The following is a 22,072-nucleotide window of genomic DNA, read 5'->3' on the forward strand; positions in this document are numbered from 1 at the left end:
GAGATCTCACTGAATCTGGTGGCTTTCAATGTTATCTATAGGCTTCTGACCCCCAGACCTACAGGCCATGCATTGTCTTCCCAGTGGCTCACGGCTCAGACCCCCACATGCGCTGCCTCCTGACAGCTTCACGCTCTGCTGCACGCAGGCAGCTTGGGGCACTGTCGCGCAGTAGACCTGACCGAGTTCCGCCCCAGCCCCATCCTCTCAGGCTTCCCTGCCTCCGGCAGGCCACCACCACCTACCCGAGACCGAGCCCAGCCGCCCCCTTCTCTGACCCACCAGCTCGCCCTGTCGGCCACCACATCCCTGGCTGCATCCTCCAACCTCTCCAGCTCATCATAAGCTCAGGCCCCTGACGCCTTCGGGCTGGAGACAGAGCCGCCTGTCCCCCTCCTTCCACTCCTGCTCCTCTCAGTCCATTCTTCACTCAGAAACCAGAAAGTTCTTTAAAAAAAAAAAAAGATTTATTGCCTTATAATTCATATGCCATAAAATTCACCCCTTTAGAGCATAAAATTCCTATTTTTTAATTTTTAAAAATTTTAAATTTTATTTTATTTTGCTTTTTAGGGATGCCCCTGCAGCATATCTGGTTCCCAGGCTAGGGGATGCATCAGAGCTACAGCTGCCGGCCTGCACCACAGCTCACGGCAACACCAGATCCTTAACCCACTGATAGAGGCCAGGAATTGAACTTGTGTCCTCATACTAGTCAGTTCAGCACCACTGAGCCACCATGGGTACACCCATATTTTTTAGTACATTCACAGAGTTGTACAACCATCACCATAATTAATTTTAGAACATGTTATGCCTCCCAAAGAAGCCTCGAACCCACTAGCAGACTCTCCCTGTCCTCCCTCCTCCCCTTCCCCCACTCCAGCCCCAGGCAACCACTAATGGACTGATGACCTTCCCATCTCTGTAGATGTGCCCATTCTGGCCACTTCCTAGAAACAGAGTCATGCGCTCTGTGGTCTCTGTGTCTGGCTTCTTTCACTCGGCGCAGTTTCAGAGGCCTATCCACGCTATAACACGACATGTCAGCGCTTCACTCCTTGTAATGGCCGATTAAGATCCACTGTATGGATTTGCCACATTTTGCTTATCTGCTCATCGATGGAAATCTGGGTTGTTTCTCCTTTTTGTTTGGTTGGTTTTTTTAAGTTTATTTTTAATTACACAAGGCGTTTTATTACATTTATAGTGGTACAACCATCGTCACAACCCGGCTTTATAGCATTTTCATCCCAAACCCCCAGCCCATCCCCCACCCCCTAACCTGTCTCATTTGGAAACCATAAGTTTTTCAAAGTCTGTGAGTCAGTATCTATTCAGCAAAGAAGTTCATTGTGTCCTTTTTTAAGATTCCACGTGTCAGCGATAGCATTTGATGCTGGTGTCTCCCTGTCTGACTGATTTCACTTAGCATGATCATTTCTGGGCCCATCCATGTGCTGCAAATGCCGTTATTTCTTTCCTTTTAATGGCTGAGTAATATTCCACTGTGTATGTGTACCACATCTTCCTTATCCACTCTTCCTCTTGATGGACATTTAGGTTGTTTCCATGTCTTGGCTATTGCATATAGTGTGTTTCTCCTTTTTGGTTACTAGAAATCATGTATCACTCCCTCGCCTAAGATCTTAGGTTGGATTCCCATCATATCTAAATGCAACTCGTTGCCATGACCTGCAAGGTTCTTGATAACATGGCCCCAGCCTGTGACCAACTTTTCTCCTGTCACTCTCCCAATAACTCACTCTGCCTTCTTGATGTTTCTTGAACACAGCTTGTTTCTACCTCCGGGCCTTTGCACTGGCTGCTTCCTCTTCCCTCTGCCTGGGAGGCCCTTTCCTCCATCCCCACTGAGCTGGCCTCTTCTTCCCACTCTGGTTGCAAGGTGCAGGTTACCTCCTAGCCAAAGTCACCCATCCCCTGCCTGTGTCCCTCTGTACCACCTTGTCTCACCCCTTCATGCTCACCATTATCGGAAACTATCTTCTCTGTTCATCCCCTCTCTCCTGCTACTAGAATATTTAGCTTCAAAGGGTACTGTCTTCTTTGCTACTGTGTTCCTGAGACCAAGAATTCTTGGTCCCAGCATGGAATTCTTAGTTTGTTGAGAAGCCCACGGGGTTCAGGCATGTAAAGCCACTCCTGCAATGGCCCCAGAAGCCTCAGTTTTCCCAAGAGACATTTCGCTCTCAAATGCTGGTCCTATTATTGGCTTCCAAGATATCAGGTTTGGGTATGGGGTAAATCACCCCTCTGACTCTCCAAGGTCCCAGATGATACCAGAGAAACACAAAGCAACAGAGCCAGTGGCTCTCACTACCCCCCGCCCCCGCAGCCCACCAGGTTCGTTTTCCCAGTAGAGCTGGTGTTGAAAATCCTAATTTGCTCTTACTCCCTAGAGAGCAGCAGAGCCACTGCAGGAGGGAGACCCCCTTTCTGGTGAGCTTAGCCCAGAAATACAGGAAGCAGAAGAAAAGAGGATGCTTCCAGAAGGCAGGTAGGTGCCAGTGTGTGTGAGAGAGAAAGAATGACAGCCAGAGTTTGAGGCTGTGACCCTGCTACCAAGGCTGCAGCCAGGCCAGCCAGCTCCCTCTCCCAGGGGGCAGGTGGAGCACTGGGAGGGTATACACAGACACCCAGGGTGTGAAAACACCACCTCCTCTGCCTCCAGGCAGAAGCAAGGACACAGCAGGGAGGGACTGCCCCCCAACAGTCTGATCTGGCCACAGTGGCAGAAAGTCCCTCCCTTCTGATGGCTGCATTGTCCCCAGGATGAAGTCCAAGCTTTTCTCAAGCTGGTTGGAGCCCAGCCTGCCTTTCCTGCATCCTCTCCCTTCCTACCACCCCCAGTCCCTCTGCTCAGACTCCCTGGCCAACACCCTCCCAATGCCATGAACATGCCTCGGGGCCTTTGCTCCTGATCTTCCTGCCCTTGGGATTCTCTTCCCACGATTCCGGAAGGTGACCCCCTGAACTCCTTAACCCGGCTGGACTTGGGGTTCTGTGAAGCCTCCCCTGACCCCTCCCGACAGTCAGGGGGACCCTCCTCTGCGTACATCCCTCTCACCAAGCGCTCACGTCCGGGGAGTCAGAGTATTGGCGGATTTATCTAGGAGACCAGAGACTCTACTTCCTTCTCTGAAGGCTCCCAGGGCCCAGGACAGGGCACAGAAAACCCTTGTGACTCTCTGTTGAGTGAGTGAATGAGCGAATTCCCTGCTAACCCATGAGCTCCTCGAGGACATGGCCAACGTGCCATTTATCTTGGCACAGTTTCCAATTGCTGCTAGTGCCACATATCACTCTCACCCAGTCAGGGGCCAAAGAGCTCCTGCAGGGCTGCCCCCAGCCACCACTGCCCCGATGGCCCAGTCTCTCCAGGCCCTGAGCTCCTCTGTCCCAGGCCTTGGTTTGGAGGCAAGTTCTCCTGGAAAAGGTGCCCATCAGCGGGACACCCAGCCCTGCTCCATGGCCAAGGCCCAGAGCTGATGTCTCCCAGAGCTGGATCCCAAGATTGATCCTTTCCCCAGAGGCTCACTGATCTGAGTCAAATTGCATAAGTCCCTCCTCCCCCACCCCACCCCGTCAATCCTCCTGAGTTTTGAGAGACATGCCCCTCCCAGTCCAGCCACGTCTCTCCAGCCCTGGGCCATGGACACCAGCAAGGGTAATAAATAAAAGTAGTCTGGCAAAGAAAACTTCCCTCATTTATTTTCCAGGGAACTCGGCTCATCCATCTTTCCCCCTTAACCTGCTTTGTGCTCTGTTAGCTTTGCTTCCTGATAAAAGGGAACTTGGTTTTCTGATAGCATCTGTCGTATGCAGGGTATCCCCAAACATTAGCAGTAATGAGTTGGACGTGGCACAGTTGGAGGGCTTCGGAAACCAACACCAGATGTCAGGGCTTCAGTGGGTCCCTTGGAGGTTGTGGGGCCAGAGTGCTGGGTGAGGGGCTGGGTCCAGGATCCCCTGGGAGTCATTCACCCAAAAGACATGGGAGTGCCCACCACATGCTAGGTCGTGCATGGAGGGGCATTGGGAAGGTGGGGCCCTGACAGCTGGCACTGTCACAGCTGGTTACCCACAAAGGACAGAAGTGGTGACAGAAGCCAGCCCCTGCCCCCACTCAGTCAGCTAGACCGTCCCCTGGGAGGCAGCACGGCAAGAGATTTGGACTCAGACTTGGGTGCCGGGGCTCAGGCTCCTTAATTTTATTTATTTATTTATTTATTTGCTTTTTTTTAGGGCTGCACCCACGGCATATGGAGGTTCCCAGGCTAGGGTGTCGAAACGGAGCTACAGCTGCCAGCCTACACCATAGCCACAGCAATGCCAGATCCTTAACCCGCTGAGCGAGGCCAGGGATGGAACCCACGACCTCATGGTTCCTAGTCAATGCGTTTCTGCTGCGCCACAACAAGAACTCCTCAGGCTCCTTAAGTTAAAAACGAGGCAAACAATCCTCACCCCACTGCATGGCTTGAGAACAAACTAAGATAGTGTGAATCTTCCAACACTAAGTTCAGCACCAAGTGGGTGCTCAGCACCTGTGAAATCCCTCCTCCAACATCCCGCACTTATTGGGTGCACAGGCCCTGGGGCAGGCAGTGATCTCCAAGGACAGCACCCGGGCTCTCCCGGTCTCCTGGGCTCCGGGTACTTGTCTAGAAGCTTTGGCCTCTGCTGCCCTCTGGTGGCAAAGTGCCAGCCGGGCTCTCCCGGTCTCCTGGGCTCCGGGTACTTGTCTAGAAGCTTTGGCCTCTGCTGCCCTCTGGTGGCAAAGTGCAGGCAGAGCCATCTCTGAGCTCCGTGGGGCTTTGATATAACAACGGAAGAGGCCCAGGGGAACCAAGGAACTTAACAGATTTGAAAGTGCTTCCTGGGCGTTCCCATCGCGGCCCGACGAGTATCCATGAGGACGTCGGTTCGATCCCTGGCCTCGCTCAGTGGGTTAAGGACCCGGCGTTGCCATGAGCCTATGGCGTAAGTCGCAAACACAGCTCAGATCCCGCGTTGCTGCGGCAGTGGTGTAGGCCTGATAGCTGTAGCTCCCATTCGACCCGTGGCCTGGGAACCTCCATATGCCATGGGCGTAGCCCTAAAAATTGAAAAAGAAATTACGTCATTAAACTTCACTTGCCTCTATCCTCAAGGTAGTCCTCCACGTGTTGTCCTCCAGAAAAACCACTGCGGTGGCAACTCACAGCCAGCCTTGCTTGGTGCCCAGGGACTGCCACCCCAGCCAACCCGGGTAATTCCTCTTCACCACAACCCACGGAAGAGCCTGAATCCTCCTTATAGGTGAGGAAATTTTAGTCCCACAGGTGAGGGTTCAGGGCTACAGGTAGCTCCCATCCTGATGAATTTACAGGAGTGCCCTTCCAGGTGGACCATGAAAAGGATAGCGAGGGTTGGACCTGGTGGTTTTTCTGGTTTGGGATGACTGAGGACATTTTAGAAGGCAGGTGGAATAAGGGTGGAAGCTAGATTCCTGGAAGCTGCTGGAGGACCTAAGTGCCCTCCGCTGGGTCCCTCACATCTGCCTACAGAGCTGGACAGAGAGCTGACAAAGCTTCAGATGTGCGGGTCCTCCCCACCCCGCCCAGCCCAGCCCCTTCCTTCTCCCAGGCCTCGGCCTGGCACTTCCAGGCCGGATGGGACGCGGAGGCCCGGTTTCTTTGTGGAAGATTAAATGCCAGAAGAAGGCACCGAATGGCAGGAATGGGTCCCGGTGCCCGGTTACTGACCAGCGCGCCCATGGACGCCGCGCCCCCGGTTGCCCCGCCCCCGGCTGCCCCGCCCCCGGCCCGCGGGGTCCCCCGGCCCCGCCCCCGGCCCCGCCCGCGCCCGCGCCGCTGCCCGTCCGCGTTCCCGGCCGCCCGGAGCGTCCGCGAGTCGCCGACATGGGCCGGGCCCGGCCGGGCGAGCGCGGGCCGCCCAGCCCCGGCCCCGCCGAGCCGCCCGCTCCCCCGCCGCGCCGCGGCCGCATCCTGGCGCTGCTCGGAGCGCTGTTCGCCGCCGCCGCGGCCGCCGCCGCCGCGCGGGCCTTCGCCCGCCACTCCGAGGCCCAGGCAGCCGCGCGGCAGGTCCGGGCCGCGGGGAGGGCGCGGCGGCCGGGAGAGTCGGGTGGGCTTGGGAGGGGCTGGGCTCTGAGGGGCCGGGCCGGGTGGGGGACCAGGCGAGGTCGGGGATGGAAGGGCGCCCCGACCCGAGGGGGACGGGGCCTTAGGGCTGGGAGGGCTGCATGGAAGGGCTAAGAAAACGGGGTTGGGGGGGCGGGCAGACTTGGAAGGACTGATGGGGGAGGTGGAAGGACTGGCCCAGCGTGCAGCAGGGGCTGGGACAGGCTTCAGGGGAACAGTATATGTGGGTGACTGGGACAGTGGACCGCAGACAAAGCTCATAGAAGCAGGGACTGGAGCCTCTGGATGGGTCCAGGGAGCGCTGGGACAGTGGGCAGGGGAGTCAGACGAGGACAATGGGTGGACCCAGAGGGTGATGGGGGATGGGTCCAGATAGAAAGGGATCACCAGAGTGGATACTGGATGAGGGCAGGGAGTGAAGCAAAGGGACCAGGAGGGGTGGGAAGGGGACTGGGGTTCTGGGGTGCACAGAGGTGGTGTTTGGACACACGAACTGGGAGGTGGGCTGAGGGAACTCAGGAAGATGGTGGCAGGAGCTGCTCCTTGCATGCCTTTGGGATACTGGTTGGGAATCCAACTGCTCAGCCCAGCCACCTCCTCCCAAGCAGGATTCAGCACTGAAAGCCCTGGGGACAGAAGGCCTCTTCCTCTTTTCCTCCCTGGACACTGACCAGGACATGTACATCAGCCCTGAGGAGTTCAAGCCCATCGCCGAGAAGCTGACAGGTACCAGGAGAGCCTGGGGACTGGGGAGGAGGAGGCAAGGCCCTGCCCTCTGCTTCTTGCTTGTGTCTGCTCTAAGCAGGGGGGCTGCCTGGAGTCGGGGGGAGGCCTGTGGGGCCTAGCAGCCCTGGGGTCCTCCCATCCCTGACACTTTCTAGCCGGGGTTTGGGCAAGCTGCTTTAACAGACACATGCACATACAACACACACACACACACACAAACACACACACACACCCCTGAGCCTGTTCTCCTCGTGTGAATAATAGTAGCTAATATTCCCTGAGCACTTCCTCAGGACCAGACATCACTTTAAGCACCTCCTGGGAGTTAAGCCTCTAATCTGTGCAATGCCCCGTGAGATGAACACTGTCCTGATCCTCATGTTTATAGTTTGGGAGACAAGCCCAGGCTGGAAAAGTGTAGAGCCAGGCTTAGGGACCTCATGTCCTCAGGTCCTGCACCAGCTCATTTGCACATCAGAGAAACTGTCTGCAAATTGACGGGCAGTAGATATTCAATAGACAGGAGCTACCACTATTACTACTAAATGTTAAACTCTGCTTGGATACTGTCAGAGTCCTATCCCATCTTGTCATCCATTTTTGTCTGGTTGTAATCAGTGATTTTTTTTTTTTTCTTTTTTTGGTAAATGTTTGGGGCCGAAGCATTCTAATGAATGCTCACGCTCTATCATCACCCTAACTTCTGTGTCCGTATTTGGTGACATTTCCTAAACTTACGATCTTGGGCATCTACTTGTCACCCAAATTGCTTGGTGTAAGTAGGTCAATATGGGAAAGATGAAAAAGAGACGCCAGCTGCTCTCAGGTGAGGAAGCACGAAAGGACTGCCATGGGCTTTCTGTCTCAGGATGGGTTAGGTAGGTCAGCCACTTGCTAGCCTGGTGGCCTGTGGTCACTGCCAGAGGAGGAAGGTCAGCTAAAAATGCTAATTTGCTGGAGGGGATGTGACAGTGCCCCCCAGGGGCAGTCAGTTCTGTCATGAAAGCACATGGACGGGTGTACTGGTCAGCCCCGTGTGGCTTTGCTTTGACTTATTTTGAACACACTTCTTCGAGCATCCACACAGCCACCTCCTTGTCCTTTTTCATCGCCAGGGAGCAAAAGGTGCCTCATGATGACATGTTGACCAAGCTTGTTGGGCTTGGAGGTGCTTTTAATTTTTTCACACAAATCTGTTTCTCTATCAGAGGCAAATAGCCTCTCCCTCCATTAACTCCTAGGCCACTGTGAGTGCAACACTGGAGCACATTGTTGGGAGAACAAAACAAAACCAAAAACACCACATCTATGCAGGAAATAGAGGCAGACAGTCCTCTCTAGTTGGTATGGTTATATGTGTTTCATTTATAGAAGTTTTGCAAATTGTCTATGAGTAAATGTTATTTATGTCAGGAAATAAAACATTTTATTAAAAAAAAACCAAAGAGCCATCAACTGCTGAGCATTATTATTTGTAATTATCTATGATAACAGTAAAATAATTAGATAAACAGGGCTGACCAATAACCCTGCGTATTCCTCTTGTTCCCGTCTGTTGAGGTTTCTAGCCTGCTCTTTTGAAATGTTCTGCCTTGTCTTACAAATCCAGGCATAGCCCTGATTCTTCAGAACAGGGATTTGCATCAGGAGCCACTGGGGAGCACTAATCAGAAGCACGTTTTCCTGATTCTGGTCCCTGAAGACTTTGACTCAATAGGTCTGAGGAGGGTTCTGGGCATCGGCAGTTTAAAAAGGCATCCTGGGCAATTCTGATGATCCCTGGTTAAGACACTGCCTTGAGGGAGTTCCTGCTCCCAACTAGTATCCTTGAGGATGTGGGTTTGGTCCCTGGCCTCCCTAAGTGGGTTACAGATCTGGTGTTACCGTGAGCTATGGTGTAGGTGGCAGATGCAGCTCTGATCTGGTGGGGCTGTGGCATAGGCCGGCAGCTGCTGCTCTGATTTGACCCCTAGCCCTGAATGCACCCATTCATTCTGTCCGTTATTCAGTCAGTCAACAAATGCCAAGCATGCTCTCTGCCCTGAGGGCGCAGACATGACAGGACTGCCTGGCCTGCTGCTGGCTGTTATCTTATCTGTATTGTGGGGCCGTCCTGCCCTCAGTCACTCCTGAGATAGGCTTCACTCCTCCCAAGCCGTGTTGTGACTCCCTCCACCCTTGAAAGGCTGCAGACTCTGAGCAGGAAGAGATCAGACTTCAGCCTCCGCCACCCAGCCCCTCTCCCGCGGGGAAACGTGGCCCCCAGGAAATCAGGGAGAAGCAGGTCTCCTCCCTTCCAGACCAGTGCTCTTTCTGTGACATCGAAGATCCGCTGCTTCTGCTTCTTGCTATTGCTCAATGTTCCTTGTCCCCTGACTGAGCACCTCTCTGAGCAGCCTTTGCTTCTTCCTGAGATGCCTCCCCCCAGCCCACCCTCCGCATGATAGGCCAAACACGGTAGCGTGGTCCCCATTTCTCATGTAGGAAAACCAGAGAGGCTGAGTGATTTGGCCCAAAACATCCAAGAAATGGAGCCGATCTCGTGCTAGAGCTGGGCCGACAGTGCCTGGCGAGAGTGTTCTCCTCTCCAAGCTCTAGCTGTCTCTTTGACACTGGGGATCCCGGCTGCTGGGAGAGGCAGCTGCCTGCCTAGCTGTCACCTTGTGTGGGTGCAGCACCAAATTCATCTCAGATTTGGTTGGGAGAACAAGGGAAGTGAAACCGTGAGAATGGCCTTTCTGCAGCCAGCCCGGCCTGGAGGAGAGAGCACATGTTAGAAATGGAATTAGGGGTGTTCCCATCGTGGCGCAGTGGAAGCAAATCTGACTAGGAACCATGAGGTTGCGGGTTCGATCCCTGGCCTCGCTCAGTGGGTTAAGGATCCGGCGTTGCCATGAGCTGTGGTGTACGTCGCGGACATGGCTCAGATCTGGTGTTGCTGTGGCTGTGGTGTAGGCCAGCAGCTGTAGCTCCAATTCAGTCCCTAGCCTGGGAACTTCCATATGCCGTGGGTACGGCCCCGAAAAGCAAAAAAAAAAAAAAAAAAAGAAGAAGAAGAAAAGAAAGAAAGAAATGGAGTTAGGTTTGAGCCCCAGTTCCATGGGATCCCCACCCTTGAAACCTCTGGTAATAGTAATACAGCTAAAATTTATTACAGGTTTACTCTGTGCCAGGCCCAGTGCTAACCTCATGTGGCTTATCTTATCTAATCCTCATACTGAGCCACTGGGCCAGTCATCACACAGCTGGTGAGAGGGAGGACTAGGATTTGAACCCAGGCTATCTGGTTCCTCAGCCTTTGAGGAAACTTTTGAGATCTTAACACCCCCAGGAGAGGGTCGTAGTTGATTGTGGGTTTAGAGTAAAACAGGCCTGGGTTTGAATCCTCTTTCCTTCATTACCTAGCTGTGTGACCCTGGGGAACTGACTTCACCTCTCTGAGCCTTCTTCAGTTTCTCCCTTGTAAGATGAAATTGGTAACACTGCCTCACAGGGCTACTGTGAAACTACAATGAAATATACCTTGTCCTATATTATATATATTATATATTATATACACTGCGTATCATACAGAGACCATTTGTTTGTACGTGTTTGCTAAACAATGTGATCTATGTTGTCACTTTGGTGATTGTTCCCTGTCACGCCCTCCCCACCCCTCTCCCTCCCAAGCCTGGCTCCCCTAATCCCTGGCCCTCGTGGCCATCCGGAGAGAAGTGAGGCCCTGCCATCTAAGGCAGGACCTCTCTCCAGCGACCTGTGTCTCGTAGGGTCAACTCCTTCGGCCAGCTACGAGGAGGAGGAGCTGCCCCCTGACCCCAGTGAGGAGACACTCACCATAGAAGCGCGATTCCAGCCTCTGCTCCCAGAGTCCATGACCAAGAGCAAAGATGGGTTCCTGGGGGTAAGTTGGGGCAGGGGTGGCAGGAGGCCCCCGCATGCGGGACCAGAGGCGGGGACCATCTGTGTGCAGTCACGTCCTGAGAATGGGTCTGTGCTCTGCTTTCATTCTTTCTTTCCTTCCTTCCTTTATCAGCCACCCTCTGTGGCCCAGTGGGCCAGGCTGTGGGGGTCCCGAAGTGGGTGGCATGCCCTCCTTGCTGTCCTGACACATGGTCTGGTAGGGGAGGTAGGAGGGATAAACATGAGCCCCTGAAGGGCCTCTGGCAGTGACTGCAGGGGGCAGAGGGCTCTGCCCCGTGTCGCAGGGGCAGGAAGGATCCGGCTGGAGGAACCAGCAAGTGCCCAGGCTGATGTAGGCACCTCACTTATAATCATTACTTTCTGCAAGTCAGTCTTCCTCCCCAGGCTGTGAGCTTCTTCAGGACAGGCCTGTGACTCACACTTTTGCGCATCTCCAGGCCCCTGGCACAGTGCCTGGCACCTGACAGGTGCTCTCTTGCGTTCTCTTGAGTTCAGAGGTCCAGCCCCTGGCAGGGGGCGTGGGGTGGGCCATCCGAACCAGCCCTACCCCAACCCGATGCCCTGTGGTTTGGGTCTCAAGCCCTCCCAGGGTCCAGGCATCCCCAGGCCCTGCCTGCCTTTCCGGCCTCTCCCCTGCCTTCTGCTCTCAGCTCTCCACTACTCTGGATGTCTGGCTTTCTTCCAGCCGTGAGCCTTCTCATATGCTGGTCCCTCAGCCAGGAACAGCTTTCTCTCTGCCCAGCCAACACCCACTAGGCCCTCATGGTTCAGTTGAACTGTCACTTCAACATAAACAAGGGCCTGAAGGCAGGAAGTGCCAGGCAGGCCAACAAAGAGCAGAGAGAGGGTATGACTGGACCCAGAGCCCTGGGAACACATGCAGAGGCACCCCAGTCAGTGGGACTAGAGGACAAGTTGCCAGAGGGCAGAGGACCTCAGCTGCCTGACTTTGGCCTTCGTTCTGCAGCAGTAAAACACCATAACAGATTCTGAAACAGGAGACTTCTCTCATCAGATTTAGGCTTTCCAGGATGGCAGCTGGGGAGAAGGGGAGACCAGAAGACCAGGTCCTAGGAGGGAGGGAAGGCAGGCCGGGAGAGGCCGTGGTGATGGAGAGGAAGGACTGCCCAGAGGATGCCTGGGAAGGAAGAAAGGCAGGGCGTGGCTACTAATGGAAAGTTGTGGGGCGGGGCGGTGAGCAGCGGGACTCAGACTTCTGGCTGGGGGTCAGGTGCATGGTGGCCCTAATGCCCGACGGAGTGTGGAGGGGGGAGTGGGGCTGATAGGGAGGGTATGTTGAGGTTGAGGTCCCAGGGGGAAATCCAGGAGAAGAGTCCAGTAAGATCTGGGTGGAGAAGGGTTTGGCATTGATGGGCTGGAGTGGTGTCTGAGCTGAGTCCCTCCTACACCCCTGCTTACAGGGGAGTGGGGCCAGGGCGGCCCCCCCGTCCTGCCTCCCTAGCTCAGCCCCCCTTTGCAGGTTGCTCCCCTAAGAGCTCCCCAGTCTGTAAGCAGGACCCTGCACAGCCAGCTCTGCTTTGAGAACCTGCCTGTGAGATCCCTCTCCTCCCACCTCTGCTTCCCACTGAGCCCGGCTCCCACCACCAGGGAGGTAGGGGACCTGCTACTGTCAAAAGTGGTACAGCGGAGCACCCCTGAGGGGGACCAGGCACTCACTGTCACAGGGGCCCCTGATGGGCCCAGAAGGGTGGGGAGGAGCTACTGAAGCTGGAGCTTTTATCAGGGGACCTGCGTGCTCCAGGCAGATGTGCAGCCGGGAGTCTGCACGTCTGTCTCATTGTCTCCCTCCATTCACCCATTGGACAGCAGGGAGGTGGGTTACTGAGGAGAAAACAGCTCAGGTAAGGCCTTTTGCCCATTGCAGGGATTAGGGAGTGGAAAGCAGGGCCGCTGGAGGAGGTGAGGAAGCCCAGGACAGGGCAGTGGCAGGCAGGGCTGGCCTGCTGGCTTCTGCAGAAAAAAACGAGGCAGGACCATGTGAGGCCAGGGGCTTGGAGAGGGCAGGAAGAGGAGGCAGAAGCTCCTGTGCAGAGCCCCCCGTTCCGGTCCTGGTGGGCCCCTCCAGCTGCCTTGGCTCCTCTCCCCTCAAGCAAACACTTCTGGTCTGGGCTAGGCCTGAGGGACCGCAGGGGCACCGCTTCTCGGGCAGAAGGCCAGGGAAGGTGAGATGAGCCTCGGCTCTGGCAGGACAGCGCCAGGTTCATGGCCGTCGACAGGGCAGGAGCCTCCCCAGACCCTCTGCCTCCTGGGCTTGTGGGCTGGGAGGTTCTCAGTGCCACAGAGCTCCGGCTTTCCCCCGCCCCAGGTCTCCCGCCTGGCCCTGTCCGGCCTCCGCAACTGGACCTCCGCAGCCTCACCAAGTGCAGTGTTTGCCGCCCGCCACTTCCGGCCCTTCCTTCCCCCTCGAGGCCACGTGGAGCTGGGCGAGCCCTGGTGGATCATCCCCAGTGAGCTGAGCGTCTTCACCGGCTATCTGTCCAACAACCGCTTCTACCCACCACCACCCAAGGGCAAGGAGGTGAGGGCAGCCCATGGCAAGCCCCTGGGCCCTGCACCCCATTGCTGGCATCGGGCCCCCCCACCCCGTGTGTGTGCCTGCTTCCCCCCGCTCTCCTCCCACCCCCACCCCCCTGCTTCCGGGCTCCAGACCCAGAGCAGACTCTCTGCAGAGGAGCAGGGCCCAGCAAGCCAGCCCCGGTCCCCTCGCCCTCCCCCAGGTCATCATCCACCGGCTCCTGAGCATGTTCCACCCTCGGCCCTTCGTGAAGACCCGCTTTGCCCCTCAGGGGGCCGTCGCCTGCCTGACCGCCATCAGTGACTTCTACTACACCGTGATGTTCCGGTAAGGGGTCCTCGCAGCCCCCGGACCTGGGACTCCAGGGCAGCACAGGAGGGTACAGCACCGGGAGCGCAGGGCCTTACCCCACTGCTTAGCTCACTGTGGTCCTGGGCAAGCCACTTGGCTCTCGGAGCCTGTTTCCCTCATTGTGCGTCAGGGAGACGGTGACTTCCTCCAGGAGGAAGGGGAAGGGCATCAAATGTGCTTCAGCATGGGGCTGTCATCCTCACTGCCGCGGGTGTGTAAGAGCTGTGACGCCAGGTCACACGCACCTGGAGAGGCCGTGAGAGCTCAGAGGAGAGCCAAGCTAGGGTAGCACACAAACCGGGCCCTGAGGCTGGGCAGCGCCTGGCTGGCCTCCCTTCTCCCTGCCCACGCTCTCCTTCCTCCCTCCCCACCCGGCCTGGCCGAGGGGTCCCAGGCTTTGGGGCAGAAGTGGGGGGGTGGGGGCAAGTGCAGGGCTCTGCTCAGCAGGAGGCCTGTTTCCAGCCGGGCACCTTCCTCCACAGCATCCACGCCGAGTTCCAGCTCAGTGAGCCGCCCGACTTCCCCTTCTGGTTCTCACCAGCTCAGTTCACCGGCCACATCATCCTCTCCAAAGACGCCACCCACGTCCGCGACTTCCGGCTCTTCGTGCCCAACCACAGGTAAGAGCCTTGGCCCCGGCCCAGCCCCAGCATCCTGCTCCTCTTTGCCCCCCACTAGCTCCAGGAGCTCAGATGCAGGGGCGAGAGGCCCCCTCAGTCTCTCCCCAGAGCCACTTCTCCTGGAAGGGGCCTGGAGCTGACCCAGGAGGAGGCAGCTTGAGGTGGGCTGATGGGAGGGTCACGCCATCATCCAATACGTGTGTTCCAGAGGCCACGTGGGCCAGGCCCCCCAGCTCTGTACTGGGACCTAGTGCAGCAGCCAGCAGGCCCTCCCTGAAGCTGCGGCCTCTCCACCCTCATACTGCTGACAGTCTGTCACCATAGCCTGCTCATGCCACCCTAGGGAGAGGCCAGCAGGTGGTAGACAGGGACCTGGCTGGTCGGGGTCCAGGAAGGCTTCCCAAAGAGAGAAGCATCTATGCAGTGACCTGGGGGCCGAGGAGAGTTTAGCCAGGCAAAGGGAACCCCACCCAAAGGCCTGAGGGGCCGGCCCTCCACGCCTGCAGTTGCTACCACAGGCCCTGGGGAGCAGAAGGGAACTCCTGGGAGGGCTCCATGCCAATCACTGGCCTGCCTGCCCAATGTGCTCAGAATCAGCCTCTTGTCAGGAGCAGAGGATGCAGAGAATCCAGGTTCCTCTCTGATAGCAAGTAGCTGCGTAGGGGGCCTGAGTGACTGTACAGGGACAAGCCCTGGGCTGGGAGCCCAGGGGCTCAGAGCTAAGTCTCGGCCGTGGCACCAGTGGGCTCCGTGGCAGTGGGCGAGACCCTGGCCCCTCCAGGCCTGTTTCCTCATCTTCTGGATGGGGGGGTGGCTCCCAGGCAGGAGCGAGGGGGTTGTTGGGTAGCCTGGGAAGAGGAAGTTGCCCCTAGGAGCAGGAGTAGCTTCCTCTCTGTCCCCCCAAGCGCGAGCATCCCAGTTCACAGGGGAAAGCTCTCCTCCTCCTCCTGCCCTCAGCACACAAGCCTCATGCTGCAAGGGTTCAGCCCAGGGATTGGAGGTGGGGTCCTGGACTAGGAGAAACAGGAGCAAATGCTCCTGGGCGCGTGTCATGACTAAGCCGCAGGCGCCTGACCCCCTCCCAGGGCACTGAGCTCACCACGCTGGTTTCACTGGCCCAAGTCCATTGGTTGTCAGTCTTGGGGCGACCCCATGTGGCGGATGCGCAGGTTGCACATGATCAAGCCACCTGGGGAGGCCAGCTCAGGAAGGACACTGGTGGCTTTTCATTCCTGCCCCACCCTGTGTCCTGGGTGATCTCTGCCTCGAAGAGTCACGAGTCACGGGTAGTGCGTGAGACACAGATGGGGAAGCCCTTTGTGAAGGGCCGGGCCAGCGGAGGGTGCTGTGCTCACAGTGCCTTCCGAGGAGGCAGCTTGGGCAGAGGAAAGGGCCCAAGTTCTGCCATCAGAGTCTCAGTGACTGAGACCTTGGGTTCACCTTGCCAAGCCTCAGTGTCCTCTTCTGTAAAATGGGGTCAGGTGCATACTTTCAGTGAGATAAAGTCCGGCGTATGGTTCGTGGGTCTTGATGGGGGTGATCTGCCCTAGCCACCCTCGCACCTGTCCCCAGGTCTCTGAATGTGGACATGGAGTGGCTATACGGGGCCAGTGAGAGCAGCAACATGGAGGTGGACATCGGCTACATACCCCAGGTGAGCGCACGGGTGGTCCTTAGCCTGGTAGGAAGGCAGAGCTCGGCTTCGGGGGGGCCCAGCTGGCTAGGAGCCTCAGAGCAGTGAAGGGCAGAGCTCCTGGCAGACCAAAGCCACTGTCCCCAAAGCAGGATCCTAGAAAGCCACCTGTTCCTGCACACAGAGCCCACCCTCTGCCACAGGCCTTCAGGTGGTGGAGCCCTGGCTGGACGCTGGCTCTGTCACGACTCACTGCACAGCCCTGACCAGGCCCTGCCCTGGGTCTGTCTCCCCACCTCTGCAGTGAGTGGGGTATCTTTGAGGGCCTCTCAGGTTCCCCAGAGGACCCTTGGCCCTCGCTGAGATGGCCTCACTGATGTCATCCCTTACTGACCTCCGGCCCAGATGGAGCTGGAGGCCATGGGCCCCTCAGTGCCCTCTGTGATCCTGGACGAGGACGGCAACATGATCGACAGCCGCCTGCCCTCGGGGGAGCCCCTCCAGTTTGTGTTTGAGGAGATCAAGTGGCAGCAGGAGCTGAGCTGGGAGGAGGCCACCCGGCGCCTGGAGGTGGCCATGTACCCCTTCAAGAAGGTGAGGCGGGTCAGGCTCCCCGGGCCGGAGCCGGAGCTGGGGGAGCAGCAGGTGGGCCCTGGGCGTGGGGTCTGGGCAGGGCTGCTGCTGAGCCTGCCTCCCTGTGGGCCCAGCCTGGGTTGGGGAGCCTCCCATTTGCCCTTCAGAACTTGGAGGAGGCATCCCCTGGGCTCAGCATCACCCCTTCACCCCGACACACACACCACACACACAGCAAACGTACAGACATACATACACACACATGCAGTCACACTACCCGCACACACATACGTACACACACTGCCAACACACCCACGTACACATCACACACTCAGCCCCTGACTGGGATACCAGCCGCACACAATAGCTTCTCTCCGTCTCGACTTGGCCCCAGGTCACCTACCTGCCGTTTACCGAGGCCTTTGAGCAAGCCCAGGCCAAGAACAAGCTGGTGCACTCAATCCTGCTGTGGGGGGCCCTGGACGACCAGTCCTGCTGAGGTGAGGGACACCCCGCCAGTCTGAGGGGAGAATGGGGGGGTGGGTTTCACACCTCGTGGGTGCAGGAGGTTCTAAGAGCAGTGGAACTCTCCTACCTGAGCACAAGGGACTCAGGGCGACATGGGGCAGGGGTGTGGGGTGAGGGCTTCGGGGGTTCTGTGCTAAGCTCGGAGGAGGCTGCTGGACACAGTAGAAGAGCCCAGATTGGCCATTTTCAGCTTAGAGACCTTGGCCAAGTGACTTTCCTTCCCTGAGCCTGTTTTCTCAGCAGTGAGGGGGTAACATTCACCCAGAGTATGTGAAAAGAGGCATGAAAGTGCCTGTGCTCTGTAAAGTGTTGCACACGTGTGAGAGAAGGTAGTGCCAGAGGCTGGGCTGCATTCGCTCATTCACAAAATTCAGTGGAGACCTGCTGGGTGCAAAGTTCTTTGGGTGCCTGACAGTGGGTTCAAAGATGAGCAAACAGCAGCCGTACCCTCATCCAGCCAATCAGCAAACATCCTGGGCCCCTCCTGTGCCAAGCCGTAGGCTAGGTGCTGGGTATCTTGCATTAAGGAAGTCAGAAGCAGTCCCTGTCCTCAGGGAGCACACAGTGTGTGCAGAAGGCAGACACTGAATGAATAAGTACAAGCGTGGTGAGTTTACACAAGGCAAGGTGCAAGTGTGTAACAGGAGGGCAGGGAAGGCTTCTTAGAGAAAGTGACATTTAAGCTGAGACTTTGAAGGATGAGGAGGAGTTTGCCAAGTAACAGGGAGGAAGTGTTTTAGGTAAGAGAATAATCTGTGCAAAGGCCCTGGGGCCCAGAGTTTAATGAGTTTAAGAAACTGTCACTGTGCAAGCCGCTGGGCCAGGTAGGCCCCCACCCCAGGCCTCGGCCTAGGATGCTAGTATGTTGTTGATGTTAATTATGGCTCCCATTTATTCAGCACCTCCTCTGTAGTGCACGCTTTGAGTCTGCCATTTCACCTGGCGACATAGACCATTCTACAGTCCACAAGGTTTATGGCTGAGAGAAAACCCAGTATGACATGTGGGGTGCCTCAGCCACCCAGCCTTGCCTCTCCCCAAACAGGTTCAGGGCGGACTCTCCGGGAGACTGTCCTGGAAAGTTCGCCCATCCTCACCCTTCTCAACGAGAGCTTCATCAGCACCTGGTCCCTGGTGAAAGAGCTGGAGGACCTGCAGGTGAGTGGCAGGTGGGTGGGAAGAGCCCCACGGGAGCCCCTGGGACAGCGCTGGGAGCGGAGGCATCAGGAATGTGCCCAACTGTCCCTGTAGAACAACCAGGAGAACCCATCCCACAAGAAGCTGGCTGGCCTGCACCTGGAGAAGTACAGCTTCCCCGTGGAGATGATGATCTGCCTGCCCAATGGCACCGTGGTAGGTCCCCCGCCCCCTGTACCCAGCCCTGGGCCAGGCGCCGTGCAGCAGAGGAAGCAGCAAACTAGGGGCAGGGCTTACAGACCCCATCGGCTCCAGGCCCAGCTCTGCCACTTCCTGGCTGGTCCCTTAGCCGGTCTGAGCCTCACTTATCCCCTGATGTTCCCTCGGCCTGCTTCGTGCAGGTGTTGGGACACTCCCTCAGAAGGGGGACCTCAATAGCACTTTGGGGGCCTGGCAGCAACAGGTACAGTCTAGCAGCAGAGTGGACAGGAACGCGACCTGGCAGGGAAAAGCCTGCCCCAGACCCTGGCGGCCAGCCCTGGGGAGGGCGGGGCAGGACTTGTGACAGCAGAGAAGACCCCTCATGCAGCACTCACGCCCTCCGCTGGATTCTCCCAGAAGCTTTGGGAGATAGAGGATCATGAAGGCTGGTTTTACAAACATGGTTACAGGCTCAGAAAGGTTCAGAGACTTGGCAAAAGCTGCATGATTAAGTATAAGCTGGGTTTGAAAACAGGTGCCCATGGTGTTCCCGTCATGGTGCATCGGAAGTGAATCCAACTAGGAGCCACGAGATTGCAGGTTCCATCCCTGGCCTCGCTCAGTGGGTTAAGAATCCGGCGTTGCCGTGAGCTGTGGTGTAGGTCGCAGACGCAGCTTGGATCTGGCATTGCTGTGGCTCTGGCATAGGCTGGTGGCTATAGCTCCGATTAGACCCCTAGCCTGGGAACCTCCATATGCCGCCAGTGTGGCCCTAAAAGGACAAAAGACCAAAAAAAAAAAAAAAAAAAACAGGTACCCACACGTGAGCCTCAGCATCTCCTACTCTTCTGATGGAAGCCACCCCTTATCTTCTAAGTCCTAAGGAATGGGCAGTGAGGGGCTGGGCGATGTAGGGGGGTGGGGAGCTGTGCAGGAGCAAGAGCTGGGGCTGCCCTGGAAGTACGGGCTTGGCGGTGAGAAAGAGGGCACCAGCCAGGGGCCTTCTGCCTCAAGCTCAGGAGGAAAGGGCTGGGGGAACCGGCCAGCTCACACCCGTTCATGGCGCCCACCGTGGGCCACAGGCTCTGGGATCTTGGAGCTGGGCAGATCGGACCCCGCCTGGGCAGCAAGTGCAGATGCCCCACTTGTTGACCTGTTTGTGCCTTTACTAGGCACCTGCCCTTAAGGTGCCCGCTAGCTGGACATGGAGGCTGCAGGGCACACAGCCTGGGTGGGCGGAGGAGCATTTTGACAGAAGTGAGCATGCATGGGGTTACAGAAACAGAGGAGAGAGGGTGCGGCAGGAGGCAGGGAGGGAAAGGTGATAGTCAGAGGTGTTGGGTTTTCGCCTGGCGGGCAAGGTGTGGAGGCCTGGAGTCAGAGGTGAGCAGGCGAGGCAAGGGGAACGCTCCTCACCAGTCCTCCTCGCAGGTTCACCACATCAACGCCAACTACTTCTTGGACATCACCTCCATGAAGCCCCAGGACATCGAGAACAATGTCTTCAGCTTCTCGTCCACTTTTGAAGACCCGTCCACAGCCACATACATGCAGTTCCTGCAGGAGGGCCTTCGCCGCGGCCTGCCTCTCCTCCAGCCCTAGTGTGCCCGCCTGGCCCAGCCATGAGAAGCCAGGCTGGACGGGGGCCGCTCGGCCCCTCTGCCCCGAGGTCCTCACACATTTCACACGGCAGGCCCTCCCACTGCACCTGTCAGGCGCCTGTGGGCCCGGGGTCAGCCAAGGGTGGCATCCGAGCTTTGCCTCAATGATGAGGAGACAAGGGATCTTGGGCTGACCAGGTGGGGGGATCTCTAGCTCCAGCTGCCAACATCAGCTTTTTACTGCCTGCCTGGCTCCAGAAGCTGCTCAGGGGCCCCCAAGCAGGGCCTGGGGGCATCTCCCTGGACCACACCCACTCAGGCATATGGCCCAGGCCCTTGAGGGGTAAACAGGAGGAAAGAGTGGGTGCTGGGAAGAAAGGGCCACCTCTCTCTCCTAACTCTCCCCTCTCCCAGAAGAAACATCCAGAAGCCCTGGCCTGGGGGTGGGGGAGGCTATCAAGGAAGCACTCCTGTTTGTCTGGAGCCTTCTTGCCGTAGCCCTGGCTCCGTCCTGTGCCAGTGGGGTCGGTCTTAGGGGAGAGAACCTTCTGGAAGCTGTCAGGACGGAACCCTCCTTCAGAAGGGGAGGTCACACTGTGCCCCTGTTGCTCCCAAGATGGTTCATGTGCGACCTGATGACAGGACCCCAGAACCTATTTTAGGACTTGCTGGAGGCCAGCTCTCTGGGGGAGGTTTACTGTGAAGTAGGCTCCTTGGCACGGAGTCCGCGGTGGCCCAGGACCACAGCAGCCCTACCACCCACCCTAGCGCAGGTCACAGTAGGACTGCTAGAGCCAGTGTCCCCACAATACCAACTCCTGCCCCTCGGACCGCAACCCCACAGAAGTGCAGCCCCCCCAAGGAACACAGCCTCCCCCAGAGCTGGCGTTGTCCCGGCCCTCGGGCCACCCAGAGCAGCTTGTCCACCACTGAGAGGCCGCCGACTCTCTCTGGCCACTCTAGGGCCTTGGCCCACATCCTAAGCCACTGACTATAGCCAGTCTCTTTTTTATACATGGAAAAAAAGTGTTTTTATGTGAACTTTCTCACGGTTTGTATGTATTTTTGATATAGCCCTGGCACAGAGGAGAAAGAAGGGGGCCATGGTATCCCCAGCAGCCGCCCCATGATTGCTGGATCTGAAAGCCTCGGTGGGTCCAGCTTGATGTCTTTGCAGTTGCTCCTGCGGGAAGAAATATCCCTCTCTTCCTTCTCCTCTTCCAGCTTTTTAAAAATAGTCCTCAGAGAGTCATTATACCCCCAGCTCTCTCCTTGTTCTCCACAAGGGGCCTTGGGCTTCCTTGGGCTTTCATCAAGCCTGCTCCCCCTCCCCTAACGCACGGGGGCCTCCCTCTTAAACCTGGAAGGGAAGGAAGGCAGACGTTCCCCCAGATGCGCCCCAGGCCTCTGCCTGCCACACCGAGTCCTCCTCACAGACGTCTTGTTCTCAATGTTGTCATCAAGTACCATCGTAATGGCCAGCTGTCAAGAGTCTAAGACAGTCTGTCTAAGGCACTTTAAGATTACAGGTATTTCGCGCATGGAATCCTAGTTGGATATTAATCATTCCCATTTTGCAGTTGAAGAAACTGGGTCTCAGGAAAGTGAAGTGACTTGCCCAAGGCCCCTCAGCAGTAGAGTTGAAATTCAGCCTGTATCTTGATGTTGGACTGTTTTGTCTTGCACTGTGCCCTCTGCTCCTCTCCCCTCTGCCTGTTTTCACTGAGGTGAAAAAAAGAAATCCTTTCAAATCAAAATGTCTCATTCTTCTCTGTTCTCCAGAGCAAATGAGGCATGAGCCACAAGCTCAGCCAGGTTTGTTTGTTTGTTTTGCTTTTTTGGGTCACATCTGCAGCATGTGGAAGTTCCCAGGCTAGGGGTCTAATCGGAGCTGTAGCCACCGGCCTATACCACAGCCACAGCAACATCAGAACCAAGCCATGTCTGCGACCTACACCACAGCTCACGGCAACGCCGGATTCTTAACCCACTGAGCGAGGCCAGGGATGGAACCCACATCCTCATGGATACAATGGGAACTCCTCAGCCATGTTCTTTGTATCCCTTCTGGGAGGCAG

The 22,072-nt window shown here is 56.9% G+C and overlaps 1 protein-coding gene across 1 annotated transcript; it reads left to right on the forward strand.

Annotated features, from left to right (window-relative positions):
• The first annotated feature begins 5,888 nt into the window (after window positions 1–5,888).
• Window positions 5,889–21,751, forward strand: SELENON (selenoprotein N). The gene is made up of 12 exons (XM_084963389.1): window positions 5,889–6,107; window positions 6,773–6,890; window positions 10,661–10,794; window positions 13,141–13,353; window positions 13,553–13,677; window positions 14,184–14,321; window positions 15,894–15,975; window positions 16,360–16,548; window positions 16,922–17,027; window positions 18,101–18,213; window positions 18,307–18,408; window positions 19,825–21,751. The coding sequence occupies exons 1-12, from the start codon at window positions 5,925–5,927 to the stop codon at window positions 19,993–19,995; spliced, it is 1,674 nt and encodes a 557-aa protein (XP_084819515.1). The 5' UTR covers window positions 5,889–5,924; the 3' UTR covers window positions 19,996–21,751.
• Window positions 21,752–22,072: the final 321 nt, after the last annotated feature.

The sequence above is a fragment of the Sus scrofa genome, chromosome 6, assembly GCF_054392235.1.
Source record: "Sus scrofa isolate SSC_HxYL_T2T_F1_AM1 chromosome 6, Sscrofa_HxYL_maternal_Yorkshire_Landrace_v2.0, whole genome shotgun sequence".
Classification (NCBI taxonomy): Eukaryota; Metazoa; Chordata; class Mammalia; order Artiodactyla; family Suidae; genus Sus; species Sus scrofa.